We start from the raw sequence: 16,240 nt of genomic DNA, 5'->3' as shown, positions 1-16,240 counted from the left end.
CCCGGTGGAGTTCTACAGGAAGTATGTAGACCTGTTGGCCCCGTTACTAGTGATGACCTTTAACGAGGCAAGAGAGGAGGGGACCCTGCCCCCGACAATTTCTTTGATCTTAAAGCAGGACAAGGACCCACTGCAATGTGGATCGTACAGGCCGATCTCGCTCCTCAATGTGGATGCAAAGTTGCTGGCAAAAGTGCTGGCCACGAGGATCGAGGACTGTGTCGCGGGGGTAATCCACGAGGACCAGACGGGATTTGTAAAGGGCAGGCAATTAAACACAAACGTGCGGCGGCTTTTAAACGTGATGATGATGCCATCGGAGGAGGGAGAGGCGGAGATAGTGGCAGCTATGGACGCGGAGAAGGCCTTTGACCGAGTAGAGTGGGAGTACCTCTGGGAGGCGCTGCGTAGGTTTGGGTTCGGGGGAGGGTTTATCAGTTGGGTTAAGCTCCTTTACAGAGCCCCGGTGGCGAGTGTAGTGACGAACCGGCGGAGGTCAGGGTACTTTCGACTGTACCGAGGGACAAGACAGGGGTGCCCCCTGTCCCCCCTGTTGTTCGCATTGGCAATCGAACCATTGGCCATGTCATTGAGGGAGTCTAATAAATGGAGGGGGGTGGTCCGAGGGGGAGAAGAGCATCGGGTGTCGCTATATGCGGATGACCTGTTGCTGTACGTGGTGGACCCAATGGAGGGGATGGTGGAGGTCATGCAGACTCTAAGGGAGTTTGGGGAGTTTTCGGGCTATAAGCTCAATGTAGGGAAGAGTGAGCTCTTCGTATTACAGGCAGGGGACCAGGAAAGAGGAATAGGGGACCTACCGCTGAGGAGGGCGGAAGGGAGCTTTCGGTATCTGGGGATCCAGATAGCCAGGAGTTGGAGGGCCCTACATAAACTGAACCTGACGAAATTGGTGGAGCAAATGGAGGGGGACTTCAAAAGATGGGACATGTTACCGCTCTCGCTGGCGGGTAGAGTGCAGTCGGTCAAAATGGTGGTCCTCCCGAGGTTTCTGTTTGTGTTTCAGTGCCTCCCCTTCGTGATCACCAAGGCCTTTTTTAAGAGAGTAGGTAGGAGTATTATGGGGTTTGTGTGGGCGAATAAGACCCCAAGGGTAAGGAGAGGGTTCCTGGAACGCAGTAGGGACCGAGGAGGGTTGGCGCTGCCAAATTTAGGGAGCTACTACTGGGCAGCAAATGTGGCGATGATCCGCAAGTGGGTTATGGAGGGAGAGAGGGTGGCATGGAAGAGGATGGAGATGGCGGCCTGCAAAGGAACGAGCCTGGGGGCGTTGGTGACGGCACCGCTGCCGCTCTCGCCGACAAAGTATACCACGAGCCCGGTGGTGGCGGCAACGTTAAGGATCTGGGGCCAGTGGAGACGGCACCGGGGCGCAATGGGAGCATCGGTATGGTCCCCGATCAGAGGTAACCGCCGGTTTGTTTCGGGGAAGATGGACGGGGGGTTCCAGAGCTGGCAGCGGGCGGGGATTAGAAGAATGGGGTACCTGTTCTTTGACGGGACGTTTGCGAGCTTAGAGGCACTGGAGGAGAAGTTTGAGTTACCCCCGGGAAATGCCTTTAGATATATCCAGGTGAGGGCTTTTGTGAGGAGACAGGTAAGGGAGTTCCCGTTGCTCCCGGCACAAGAAATTCAAGACAGGGTGATCTCAGGTGCATGGGTCGGGGAGGGCAAGGTGTCGGCAATACACCAGGAGATGAAAGAGGAAGGTCTGTGGGTTGATGCCCTGGGTAGGGTTAATTCCTCCTCCTTGTGTGCCAGGCTCAGCCTGATACATTTTAAGGTGGTTCACAGAGCTCACTTGACGGGGGCGAGGTTGAGCAGGTTCTTTTGGGTAGAGGACAGATGTGAAAGGTGCTCAGGGAGCCCAACGAACCATGTCCATATGTTTTGGTCATGCCCGGCACTGGAGGGGTCCTGGAGAGGAGTGGCGGGAGCAATATTTCAGGTGGTGAAAGTCTGGGTCAAGCCAAGCTGGGGGCTAGCAATATTCGGAGTAGTGGATGAACCGGGAGTGCAGGAGGCGAAAGAGGCCGGTATTCTGGCCTTTGCGTCCCTAGTAGCCCGGCGAAGGATCTTGCCAATGTGGAAGGGCTGCCTGGGGGGGTGGATGAGCAAGAGACAACATGAAGAGTCGGGGAAACTGGCACATACGGGAGAGAGCCAGTGTACAAAGCCATGTATATATCCTGCTCCGCGCAATTTCCCGTTTCCTTTTTTTTGTTACGGTGGGGGGGTTATTGTTTGTAAGGAAGAAAATTGTGTTAAAATCTTTAATGAATATCTATATTTTTAAAAAATGCAATGTAGAAACTTCCAGAGCACTGACTTCCTTGCGAAACCCCCCCCCCCCCCGCCAAAAAACAAAATTTTAAAAATGGATAAAAAGGAACAAATTAGAGTTCTGTTTCCGCTGGCAGCTTTAACTAGTTTGATGAGATCATTCATACGGCTCGCCAGCTTGGACATGGCTCTTTGGGGTGTTCCACAGTAATTCTCTGCAGCTTGCCGCACCGTGTGTGAGACGACAGATTGGAGAGGAGAAATAGTTTATCCTCTGTCTGCATAACAAAAAATTAAATCCATGACGGTGACTGCTGATAGCAATCTCCAGTGACCAAGATAAGCGAGATTTGTAGGCGTTTGTAACTGCCGAGTGGCTTCTTTACATTTCACCCTTCATTACTATAACGTGCGGCGAAAGTCCCAAGTAGGAGGTGACAGCTGTCAATTGCTGAAAGTGGGAGTTTTCAAGTTTAATTGATGTTTTGCCCGAACGCGCTCACAACACGGTCAAGTGCATGTTGGCCCGTGTTACAGTACAGATAAAAAGCCCACAACACCAAATCCCATTCCCCCCTCAATCCTTTGCCGAAAGTCAGATTGGTTCAATTGTTGACGTTTAGTAATGGGAGCATTGGAACAATATAACGTTTTGTTCTGAATTCTCCAACATGTTGACTGGGGTGAGAGTGTATGATTTGCAGTGCACTTAATTCCTAGTCACGTACTGAACGGCAATATTAACTAGTTACGACTGTCTTTTAATATTGAGGAAAGATCCTGATGTAATCGGCATTGTGCTTTCCTGAACTGACTTATCTAATTAAACATGTGGAAATCTCCAGTGCAGCAGTGATTAATGACTGCCCGTGCACTTAACAACATAAAGACTGCAGATCTGGCAGGGCCGGGGCACGAAGAAATGTTGAAGTACCAATCCCCACAGCTTGACACTAGTCCCTGTGTCAACCAATCTCTGTCAATCACTTGTTACATTTCAAGTGCTTTCCACCTCCCTCATGCATGACTAAAAAAATACCAGTGAGTGTAAACTCAATACTCAGAACCTACTCCACAATATCGCTGTGTTATTTATTCTGTAAGTTTTTTTGAATGAGAAAATCACAATCATCCAGCCCAATGGATTTTCAGTGCACATGAATTATTTAGATAAAGTTCTATCATTTTTCTGCGATTTGTATTTTCTAATTGGAAATTTGCTTTCACGTCTCATTAATCACATAAATCAGAACTAAATGCTATCTGCTGTCAATTTTAGAGCACCTCAGTTCCCTTCATCTCCCAAAACATTTTGGAAAGCTAGCTACATAGAGAAGGTACGTGGGCGATAGAGTAGAGGGGATAGGACGGGTAAGGGGGTAAGATGGGTGAGGTAAACGGGTAGAGTGGGCAAAGCGGTAGGGTGGTAGGTGGGCAAGGGATAGTCGGGTGAGGTCAGGAGGGGTTATTAAATTGGACAAAGTAGGGTGGTTTGAGGGGGGAAGGGGGGGTAAAGCGTTGATTGCTGGCATCTAGTTGGAAAGTGAGCCTAGTCAGGTCAGGTGGGCGGGCAAGGCTGAGGGGGATCAGTGTGAGCTGTGGGAGGCGGCGGCAGTCATACAGTTACCCAGGAGTTAGACTAGGATTTTTCTGTCTAATATTCCATGGAAAATATCCAGGCAACTATATCAAAACTGTCCATAGTCTCCAACTTTGACTCAAGAGACTTTTTCGGAGGCCCCTGGAGAACTTCCCGGCCAGTCCTCACAGACTTCCTGCATTGGGATTTCCAAGCAGTCATGGAGAATATCATCCAGGTTATGTCCAGTCTCCTACTATTCGGAGACTGGACGATCTGGGCCAACATTTTCCAATTAACTGTCACAGTATACAGACGTCAACACTAAGTCAATGTTGATAAGAATTCCCAAAAATCTGAAGAACTAGCACAAAGTTAATTGAGAAAGAGATTGATAACTTGAGTTCAAGTGTTACAAAATAAATTTGATACAACTATTGAAGAATTCTGCAAAAACAACGGAAAATCCTGAGTGACAGAGTCAAAGGCTGTGAGTATATCGGGCATTCTAACTAAAAGCATCTGTTGTCCATTGACAACAATGGGTGGATTGGCCATGATAAATTGCCCTTAGTGTCCAAAATTGCCCTTGGTGTTGGGTGGAGGTGTTGAGTTTGGGTAGGGTGCTCTTTCCAAGAGCCGGTGCAGACTCAAAGGGCCGAATGGCCTCCTTCTGCACTGTAAATTCAATGATAATCTATGATTAATCTAGGACAAAGGTTCGGCACAACATCGTAGGCCGAAGGGCCTGTTCTGTGCTGTATTTTCTATGTTCTATGATGTTCGTTCGAATCTTTTGTTGGTTGACCATCTTGAATGATTTCTACATTTATGGACAGTACAGTATAAGGAAAGTTATGGTTCCTTTATTATGATTCCTTTGAAGATTACACCAAGATGTCCACTTCAAATCTATCCTTCAGCAGACATCTACTTCTTAAATCATTCACATACTTATTTAATAATCTGGACCAGCATCACTGAGACATGGATCGGAATACCCCCATAGGAAAATTATTCAGGTTCTCAGCAGTAACCCCCCCCCCCCAACCATTAGAAAACTAATTCACAAGGTGTGCCCCGCTCCATAAATCAAACACCCAGCTGCTAAATCTCTCAAACAAATTGAATTTTTAAACTTTTTCTAATACTGAGCTGCCTCTAAAAAGCTGGATTCATTTTTGTACAAAGCATCACTTCTTCCACTTAATAACTCGTAAAGCCATGGCCTGTCCGAGATTTGAATCCTGTCTTAAGCAGACATTATCTCTTCAAGTACTCTTCTCACTCTCTGAAGATACAAGGCTAATCATTTGATGAGCGAGCCTGCTCTCATCTCTAGCCTCCTAACTCATTCACCGGTCTTTTGCCGTTTCTCCTCTACCTCGTTTCCCCTCAGCTTGAATCATGCACTTCCCCATCACGCTGTCTGCAGGAAAGACTGACAGAATCATCTCTAACATGAGGGGTGCAGATCTCCCTCAGTATTTCCGTCTCCCTGCAAACTATTGTTTTCAAAAATGAAGCACGGCCATACATACCCTTCAATCTACACGACATTCTCTCGGACAAAAACTTTAAAATAGCACAGACAGCGGGCACTAAAACAGACAATAACCCAGACTATTCTGCTCGCTCGATCAAAGGGAAACGTGGATGACAAGGGAAAGAAACTACTGTATTCGGCCAAATTAATGTGAAGTGGCAGCATCCAGAGATAGTCCAACAGAGGGGAAATCGCTGTGTTAAAGAGTTAACTGCTTCTCAGTTCTTTCTCCCCCACTGTCTAAAACACCTGGTATGGGTGTGTTAATACAGAAAAAACATTGAGTGCTAACTCAATATCACAGATCAATGTGCTTTCAGTTTACTTCTGGGTTTGCGGAGCAGGGGTGCGGCTGGCCAGGAAAAAATGTCAAAGTCTCCATGATGGACTCAATGTAAAGACTTCTGACAGTGAGAAAAAAAATAGGTGGATTACTTTGCTGTTGAGTCTGTTATCATTCCACATTTGTATTTATTCAGGTCGTCCTTTTTATATTTGTACAGACCCAGTCTGCATACCATTGAGTTCATAACACTTACATAGCATGGCTATCTACTACAGCTTGAAAATAAGACTTACAAAGGGAGATTCTTGTGGTTGATTCAGCGATTCTGCATTGATCGGGCTGCTTTTCAAACAACGCAAGCTCCTCTCAATGTCTCAAATGAGCCTATCTGGTAAATTGCTGAGCCAAGCAGACCAGTTTCAACCCAACCTACAAAAGTTTGAGGTCACGTACCAACCGACTCAAGAACAGCTTCTTCCCTGCTGCCATCCGACTTTTGAATGGACCTACCTTGTATTAAGTTGATCTTTTCTCTACACCCTAGCTATGACTGTAACATTACATTCTGCAGTCTCTCCTTCCTTCCCTATGTACGGTATGCGTTGTTTGTACAGCAGGCAAGAAACAATACTTTTCACTGTCTACTAATACATGGGACAATAATAAATCAAATCAAAAAACCTCAATTCACACTCTCTGCTGGGCCAACCAGTGGGGGCATTCGTTGCTCATGCCCTTGAACTGAGCGACTTTTCAAAGGGCAGTTAACTGAGAGTTAACCACACTGCTCTGGATTGGGAGTTACATGTCGGCAGGTAGACGTTATTGAACCAAATAGGTTTTGACGACAATCGATGATAGTTTCATGATTACAATTCCTGAGACTAACTTTCAATTCAAGATTTATTAAATAAATTTGATGTGCATGGTAGGTGGATTGGCCACGCAAAATTGCCCCTTAATTGGAACAAATTGATAATTTGGTACTCTAAGTTAAAAAAAATAATAATAATTAAATTCAAATTCTACCAGCTGCCGTGGTGGGAACTGAACCTGTGTCCCTAGGGCATAAGCCTGGGCCTCTGGATTGCTCGTCCCATTACATTACCAATACACCACCGTCTTTCTCCCTATATTTGATTGACCGTTACAAAAAAGGGTGTTTTTCTATGAAGGATGCATGTTTTTCTAATGTGAAGCCACCTGTATGCAAGTCTGTTCCATGTCTTGCAGCATTACCAGTGTTTCTTTTTGAAGGGAATTGACTTTCTTACCAACTGCCCACATCACTGTGTCAAAGGACTCTCGTTCTTCCACATCTGACTCAAGGTTTTTCCATATCACCTGCAGTTTTCCACTGTCCAGTTTTTCTATTTTGATTGGTACGCATCTCCAAAGGACCCTGGTACCATATGATGTCAAATGGTCCGTCACCAAATGGGCCATTTGCTACATTAAATTAAAAGAGAAAATAAATCAAATTGAGGCAGCATTTTATCAAGCTATTTCATATGCTATTCCCACATTTACACAAGCACATTTCTAATAATAATAATTTTTATTAGTGTCACAAGTGGGCTTACATTAACACTGCAATGAAGTTACTGTAAAAAGCCCCTAGTCGCCACACTCCAGTGCCTGTTCGGGTGCATAGAGGGAGAATTCAGAATGTCCAAATTACCTAACAGCACGTCTTTCGGGATTTGTGGGAGGAAACCGGAACGCCCGGAGGGAACCCACGCAGACACGGGGAGAACGTGCAGACTCCACACAGTGACCCAAGCCAAGGAATCGAACCTAGGAGACTGGCGCTGTGAAGTAACAGTGCTAACCACCGTGCTACCGTGCCGCCCTGCAGTCTGAGACTGCAATTGGGATCTTTGTATCAGTTATTTTGGGAAGAAATTGGTACTTTCCAGTTCTGCCTTTAAAATTAGTATATCTAACACATACACCGTTGTCAATCTTTCCCACAGATGTAAAACAACCTTAAAATACAGCTGAAACGAACAAACATTTCAACCTGTACTATTCCCTGACTAAACTGTTAAATAGTGCCCTGGCCAATATTTATCCCTCGGCCAACTCTCGTAAATTGACTGCCACATTTCCGACGCTGCACAATGAACATGTATCCAAGATTACTTCAATGGCCGTGAAGCGCTCTGGAACATCCTCAGGACATGATAGTCATTGTATGAATACAAGCTCTTTAAAAAAAAACTCGACCCATGTTTACTTAACGACGCCTCCATAGCATTAAAAAGACACAAAGCTTTAAAGGAACACAAAGCTGAGCACCCAGCAACAATCTGGATGGTAGTTTCTAGGCGCTCACAAGTTAGTCCTTGCAATAGACCTCGTATTTACTGAAATAAATGGGCCATGCACAATAAGATATATAGAATGTCCCCTCCAAATTTTCTATCTTAGTAAAATGGTGCAGCGCACATGTATCATGTTCCAGTATATTTTGGGCTTGGAGTCGATTCTTACATTTTTTGAAACCACAAAAGGCTGTGAAATGATGGCCTCCCTAAGGGTTACTGGACTTCTTCTTTGGATTGAAACCACCCCCCCCCCCCCTTTATTTGGAAAAGGTCTTTGGACTCTTAACAAGTCACCCATGTTTGCTGCCTGCCTGGCAAACAGCAAGAAGCTGTCCTCAACATAAAATCCATCTGACAGCCGATCCAACTATCATCGACGCAGCAAAAGTAAGAAACAACCGTATCTCGAAAGGGGGGGTGGGGATGGAAGACTCTTCTTAACCTGTTCCATTTTCCAAGTTCACCTGAGAACTAACCTCCTGGAAAACCGACTAGGTGAGGCTTCGCAGCTTACTGAAAGTCCTCTACTGCACAAGGTCTTGACTTCAACTAAAGCATCAGCTCATCTCAGAAACTACAGGCCTGTCATGAAAGAGTGACTTAGATATCATACATTGTCATTTTTCCCCCTCTCAGCTTGGTCTAATGTTCATGGTAGTGATAGTGTGGGTGCATTGAGTGAGAAAGATGTCCTGTATTAAACTTTCAAGGCAAATGTGTGATAACAAATAACCTTTGTTAGGATCCCGAATAAGAACCCAACTATTTTCAATTTGTAAAACTGTGAGGAATTGTTACTGCACAACATGGATAACACTGACCAATAGGTATCTTTTATGTTAAAACAAACTTTAATTTAATCACAGAATTCATCACATAAATAACAAATAAATAGCTTTACAGTTAACTGTTAAGTAAACAAAGAAACCTTAACTTACTTCCTAAGCCGGCCACTATATTCCAATTCAGCAAACCAATATATATTAAATACCATTTGGGAATAAAAACACCCAAGGTTTTACTTGCTTTTTTGTGCAGAATCTTTGGAGAGAACATCTTTCAGGACCAAACTGAAATCAGATTAGAGTTCTAGGACCTACTGACTCTTCGGACAGACCTGGTTTCTCCCATTAACTACATTATCCATACCCAAAGCATAAGGCATTCTTTTGTCTCTTCTTGCAAGATGTCTCTTGACTTGTTTAGCCAGGACCAAACATAATACCCCTCATAAATTGTCTATACCTCAGGGGCTCATCAAACCTAAAATATATTTCTTTAACTAGCTATCTGTAAACAAGTAAATGGTTCTCAAGATCTATTAGCAGAACACTTAACCTGAAAATCAATGATTACCTCACTTTTATAACACCTTACTCACCACTTTAGCAGTCATGCTGCCTTTATGCATCTTAACCCAGATTTTAATTACATTACTGCAAAAAAATAAATATGACAATTTCTTACACTGATCACCCTTCCGTTTTAAATTCACAAAAAGCTTGCTGCTGGAACTATTTAAATTGGGACAATCACTGAGGGTAAGGAAACACATCCCTCATCCACAAAACACACTTATCACGGCAGTAAGAAAACACAAATTCTGTCTGTGACAAATGACATGTAATTACACCCGTCTTTACAAAAACAGTGTAATTTTCAACTTCCTGCAATCAGTGATCTGAAGGATCTGCCTGTATATTTTGAAAATTATGATGTATGCATGAGTTATTTAAAGGACACCTCCGAGCTTAGATGGAAATAAATAAGAGATTACATCTATTTTTGTAGTACATATTATCTCAATCTCTTTGAGGTATTTTATTTATTCTGATTATTCCCACTCATTCACTGATCTCTATTGTATGCATATGTTCTTGTGGCTTACAGCGTAGAATAATTACTTCGTCATTGTGTTGAAGGAGACTAATTTTACTAACTGCTGCATTCCTCAAGCTCACAAACTAAATTTCTAATCTCATATCCTCAGCATCACAGAAACCACCGATGCAATATCATCCAAAACACTGTTGCCCATATCCTGTCCCACACCTTCACATTACCCAGTGCCTCTGCCCTTGTGATATACAGCGGCTACCTGTCTCATAATACCTTAAATTTTAAATTATTAGATCGGTTTATTGTCACGTGTACCGAGGTACAGTGAAAAGTATTGTTCTGCGTGCAGCTCATACATCATCCCGTACATGAATAAGAGATTAGTACGGTTCTAGATGTAAGAAGAGGATCTGAAAATGAAAATGAAATGAAAATCGCTTATTGTCACAAGCAGGCTTCAATGAAGTTACTGTGAAAAGCCCCTAGTTGCCACATTCCGGCGCCTGTTCGGGGAGGCTGGTACGGGAATTGAACCGTGCTGCTGGCCTGCCTTGGTCTGCTTTCAAAGCCAGCGATTTAGCCCAATGTGCTAAACAGCCCCTGCAATCTGTGTGAGAGAGCTCGCAGAGAGTCGCTACGTTCCGTCCTGGTGATTTAAGCCCGTAATAACTTGCCCCATCCCATCTCTGCAACCTCCTCTGACACATCACTCCCCATCCTCCGAACCCTACAGGTGTGACCGTTTCCATCTTTCCGCCCTGTGCTCCACCAATGGTGGGCAGCCATGCTGCCACCTAACTTCGCCTCACACCACACCCTAGAATTCTCTCCGTAAACCTGTCTAAGCCCCGCTTCTCTAATACTCTCTTAAAACCTACCTCATCGACCAAGTTTGCAATCTCTTCTCCAGAACTCTTCTCCTTTGGCTCATTTTTATTAAAAAGTACCGTAGAACGTTTTTGACACCAAGAGCATTAAAATCATGTTAAGCTACCCCTGAGACAAACAAATAAATGAAAATGGACTGTGTAAACAATTTCTCAAGGACATTGTTACATCACTGACAAATGAAACAGTATCTGCCTTTCATTTTGCTTACCCAGTATGAATTCGAGCTTCCAGATTGAAGTTCCATATGATGAAAAACCAAACCTATTTAATAGTATAATATTGAAATATAGCCATGCTATACCTGATCAAAGCCACGAAGAGGAATGCTTCGCACCAGGAGTGAAGTATCCAAACCGACACCAGTTAAAAACCCAGCACACTCCAAGGCCACATCTAATGCAGTGGCAAGTTAAGGATCCAAATATTATTGCACCATGCATGGGATTTCAAAATATATTATTTTTTGAACCAAAAGCAGCGACCGACATTAAACATGGCGCATCAGCATAAAATGAAGTGTAGCACCTGCCAAAGCATTTCAATAACTTTACTATTCATCATGTAAGGTTTTTCAAAATAAGGATACAGCTTGCACCAATAATCAGCCTAGAAAAAAGAGAGAGAAAAAAATCAAAGTGAAGAACATCATCTATTTAACTAGAGTAATCTGCTATTCCACTTGCTTGCCGCTTCGATCTCTACAACAAACATTATTCTTTAAAATATAATAGTAATAATCGTTATTATTGTCACAAGCAAAAACAAAATTATTGTCACAAGTAGGCGTACATTAACACTGCAATGAAGTCACTGTGAAAATCCTCCAGTCGCCACATTCCGGCGCCTGTTCGGGTACACAGAGGGAGAATTCAGAATGTCCAATTCACCTAACAAGCACGTCTTTTGGGACTTGTGGGAGGAAACAGGAGCACCCGGAGGAAACCCACGCAGCCACGGGGAGAATGTGCAGACTCCGCACAGACAGTGACCCAAGCTGGGAGTCGATCCCGCGTCCCTGGCGCTGTGAAGCAACAGTGCTAACCACTGTGCTACCATGCCGCATTCAAAACAAAATCATTCGGTTTAATTTTATCCAAACATCAAAAGAGATGTCAGATATTCCACACATAGAAATGAAATCACAGCTAATTGGTTGATTGCCAGGCGATGTGAAAGGATTCAGAGGGGAAATGAGAATTAATTTTTAATGCAGCCAATCTGTCGTGGTCTGGAACGGAAGCAGGTTCAATCGTAACTTTCAAAAGAGAATTGGATAAATACTTGAAGGGGAAACATTTTGTGGATCACGGGGAGCGTGATTGGATAACTCCTTCAAAGTGCCAGCACAGATGTGATGGATCGATAGGCCTCCTTCTGCACTGCGTTATTCTACAATGACGTATGCAAATGACACCCAGTATGCTTTTTCCCCCCTCGAGGTGAAGGCCTGCTGGAAAGATACCACATCTATTGTCCTAGCTCCCCTGAGAATGCGGTAGTGAGCCTTCTCCTCAACCAGCTGCAGTCTGTTTGCCGATTGCGCTCCACATTTACTCTTTCATCAATGCCATTTCTTCTGCCAACATTTAAGTCTTGGAGTGTTAAATGTTCATCCAACCTCAATAAATTCTGAACTACCTTTGTTGACTCTGACAAAAATCTATCCATCGGAACATACCAAATTGACAGGCCATCCAGCCCGGCCCCACATTATGGCGGCTGCTCCTTTTAGCTACAATGTTTTTGGTTGTTTTATTTCATGGTGTGGAGATGCCGGCGTTGGACTGGGGTGGATACAATAAGAAGTCTTAACAACACCACGTTAAAGTCCAACAGCTTTATTTGGAATCACGAGCTTTTGGAGCGTAGCTGCTTCAGCAGTTGAGTGAAGAGGTAGGTTACACAAACACAGCATATATAGACAAAGCCAATGATGCAAGATGGCCCTTTGAATGCGAGTCTTTGCAGGTAATTAAGTCTTTACAGGTCCAGGCAGGTTATATTTCATATAATGGTAAAGGTAAACCATTCTGATATGTTCCCACAAATGTTGGCATTGCAAGAGGAAGGTGCCCAAGCCAGACCATCACAATCCTGCCCACATCCTTTACTCCCCTGACATCAGGGCCAGCTCCCCACCGCCCCTCCCCAGTAAAAGAAAAAGCTGATCCTTCTTGTATCACACAATGCCACATTCACCATCCTCACCCCCATGTGATCAATCACCACGGGCACATTTTGTCACCTTTGCCACAATGTTTACCATCACCCGTCCCTCCCCAAACAAAATTTGAATCCAAGTTTTTAAATCATCTTGTCTATCACCAAGGTTCAGCTTGATGGCTACTACTCCACACATCATTCAGAACACTTTGGACCAGGTCTTCAGCCCAGATCCCCATTACTGCATTTTTTTGTACTCGTTCATGGGATGTGGGCTTCGCTGGCTGCGCCAGCATTTATTGCCCATCCCTGAGGGCATTTAAGAGTCAACCACATTGCTGTGGGCCTGGAGTCACTTGTAGCCCAGGACCAGGTTAAGGACGACAGATTTCTTTCCCTAGAGGAAACCCGATGGGTTTTTACGACAATGGTTTGTTCCATAGTGATCATTGGACTTTTAATTCTAGATTTTTATTAAATTCATTTGCCATGGTAGGATTCGAACCCAGGTCCCCAGAGCATTACCCTGGGCCTCTGGGTTACTAGTCCAGCAACAATACCACAACACCGCTGCCTCCCCACGGGGGATAGAGATAGCGGATTGGTTGGCTGATAGGAATCAGACAGCAAGGATAACTGGGTCATTTTCAAGTTGTCAAGTTGCGACGAGTGGAGGCCACAGCGATCAGTATTATGGCTCAACTCTGTTCAATCCATTTCAATGACTTAGATGAAAGGGCTGAAGGTTTGGTAGCTAAATTTGATGACATAAAAATAGGTAGGAAAGTAAGTTGTCAAGGGGACATAAAGAGTCTACAGAGGGATTTAGATAGGTTAAGTGAGTGATCACAGACTCAGCAGATGGAGGTAATGTGGGAAAATATGAATTTGTCCACGTTGGCAGATATAATATGTAAGGGTCCTTCCTGTTTATTCCCTCATTTCCCCTTTCTTTTATTTTGCCGTTATTATTTTTGATCCATGGATGATTAATGGACATGTGTCTTTAAGTCAAGCAGTAGAATTCAGAAGATACAGGAGAGAACACTCTGTTTGAGCAGGAGCTTCAGACTGGTCAGCACCAGAGAGAGATGGGGTGGGACTCTGATTGATTGGCTGGTGGACAATGAATTGGCCCAAAAGGCTGTACTCTGCCCGGTAACGGGTGGTGATTCTCAGTGGATTTTCAGAGTCCCAAGGAGGTCCAGTTTGCATCCGGAAAGCACAGGGAGAAGGTCTCTCTCTCTCTCTCCTCCGTGCTCTCTCCAGAAAGGTTGCATTCCTGGGGCTGCAGCGAACCTGATTGAATAAACCTACAGGAAGACCATTACAGGCTGTTAGAGGTGAAAATATTCACACGAAGGCCTGAGTATAAGTAAAAAAAAGCAGTTTATGTCAGTACTCTGGGAGAGAAGGTCTCAGACTCCACAGCCTTTGACAGCACCTTTTGTCACTTGAACTAAAGCTCACATGGGTTAATATACAGATTCAAGCGGCGGAATTAGTTGTATTCTCATTTACATACAATCAATCAACTATATTCGCGTCACACTTATTACATGCAGTCAATCAATTTTCCTAGCATCCCAGTTATCACATATATGGTTAAAGTGGGTGTTATCTTACCCGCCCCTAACTTCATACAGAAGTCATTCAAAACTAACATAATAATGTGTCCTGTCCACAGCTGTAGACCTTGAGCTTTATCAATGATACATTGCACGTCTTGTTCTGTAAAGTTGTTCTTGTTCTGTAAAGTTACCAGCGGCTGTTGGGATGCTCCCTGTACATACCCATGGTTGGTTTCATGAGACAGTTTATAGGGAATGTGGCTTGTTCAGCCATTTTGTGTCTTTAATATCACAAAATAGCTAACAGCCATTTTGTGTCTTTTCTGATATTAACAAGTATTGTGTGTACACATTATTTCTACAAATTGCCTCTTCTAAACAGGCATCTACGCCAACGAGTACCTTTTGTTTCATCAGAACTATTCAAAAGTAATATAGGAGCGCAAATGTAGTTACAGGGCCACCTATAATTCCCGTAACAGCCTCCCCGAACAGGCACCGGAATGTGGCGACTAGGGGCTTTTCATAGTAACCTCATTTGAAGCCTACTTGTGACAATAAGCGATTTTAATTTTCATTTCATAATTTATCACCAGTATCACAAAATGCCCTCCAACACAGGCTGCAAACAAAGACACTGGGCGGGATTCTCCAACGCTGCGCCGGTTGGGAGAATCGCCGGCAGCGCCATTATATCGCGCGACGCCGGTCCGACGCCGTCCCGCCATTCTCCCAACCGGCGAGAACGGCCCCGTCGAGTTCTGCGCTGCGCCAGCCGAAGAATCACCCGAGACACTCACAACGGCGATTCTCCGGTACCCCCGCTATTCTCTGGCCGGATGGGCAGAGCGGCCGCTCCGACACGACAGCTTCCCGCCGGCGCTGGCCACACCTGGTCGCTGCCGGCGGGAACTGTGCGGGAACGCTGGGGGTGGTGGCCTGTGGGGGGGGGGGGGGGTGGGGTCCTTCACCGGGGGGGGCTCCCATGATGTTTGGCCCGCGATCGAGGCCCACCAATCGGCGGGCCGGCCTCTCTAAAGGAGGGCCTCCTTTCCTCCGCCGCCCCGCAAGATCCATCCGCCATCTTCTTGCGGGGCGGCCTCGGGGAGGAGGGCAACCGCGCATGTGCGGGTGACTGCATTTACGCGACGCCGCTTTGTACGCGGCGCCAAGGCCCAGCGCGCGTAAAATACATGACCCAGCTCCTAGCCCCCCGGGGGCGGGAGAATAGGGGGCTGGGAACCTCACATGGCGGCCCACCTCACATGGCGGCCCACCTCACAAGGGCAGGTCACAATGTCAGTCCCTCTGCAGCAGGCAGTGACAGCAAAAAGGAGAACTTGCATCAAGTAGATCCAAGATACCACAACTCAACTGACCTCTCAGCTATTTAACCTGAATTAATGTCCATCTGGCCAACACCGAAGACTGACCGCCGGCCAGTCATTCGCTCAGATTTCAGCCAAACCTCCTGCAAAGTGCAATCAAACCAAGTGAGATTCAGGGAGGTTAGGTGGGATGCTGGGTCTCTGGTCAGGCGGTCTGGCCACTCATGGCGCGTGACCATAATGAAATCAGGCATCGGGGTCTATGCAGAGCATTAATGTGGTTCCAACATGTTGGGAAAATCCATATTCAGAGGAATGTAGGGGGTGAGGATTTGCCTCATGATCCACCAACGTTACTCATTATGTATTCGCTTGAGGGACGAGTCGTCCCTTCTTTTGACAA

The 16,240-nt window shown here is 45.1% G+C and overlaps 1 protein-coding gene across 3 annotated transcripts in view; it reads right to left on the bottom strand.

Annotated features, from left to right (window-relative positions):
* txnrd2.2 (thioredoxin reductase 2, tandem duplicate 2) overlaps positions 1 to 16,240 on the bottom strand; it is a 154,756-nt gene that overhangs the window by 65,298 nt on the left and 73,218 nt on the right. For all 3 annotated transcript variants that reach the window (XM_072472671.1, XM_072472768.1, XM_072472864.1), the window contains 3 exons: positions 11,362 to 11,381; positions 11,077 to 11,168; positions 6,990 to 7,164 (listed from right to left, as the gene is read on the bottom strand). In XM_072472671.1, the coding sequence (XP_072328772.1) occupies positions 6,990 to 7,164; positions 11,077 to 11,168; positions 11,362 to 11,381 (287 nt within the window). The remainder of the gene's footprint in view (positions 1 to 6,989; positions 7,165 to 11,076; positions 11,169 to 11,361; positions 11,382 to 16,240) is intronic.

The sequence above is a fragment of the Scyliorhinus torazame genome, chromosome 1, assembly GCF_047496885.1.
Source record: "Scyliorhinus torazame isolate Kashiwa2021f chromosome 1, sScyTor2.1, whole genome shotgun sequence".
Classification (NCBI taxonomy): Eukaryota; Metazoa; Chordata; class Chondrichthyes; order Carcharhiniformes; family Scyliorhinidae; genus Scyliorhinus; species Scyliorhinus torazame.
Note: the sequence above shows the minus strand (reverse complement) of the source record. Positions and strands in the feature narration are given on the sequence as shown.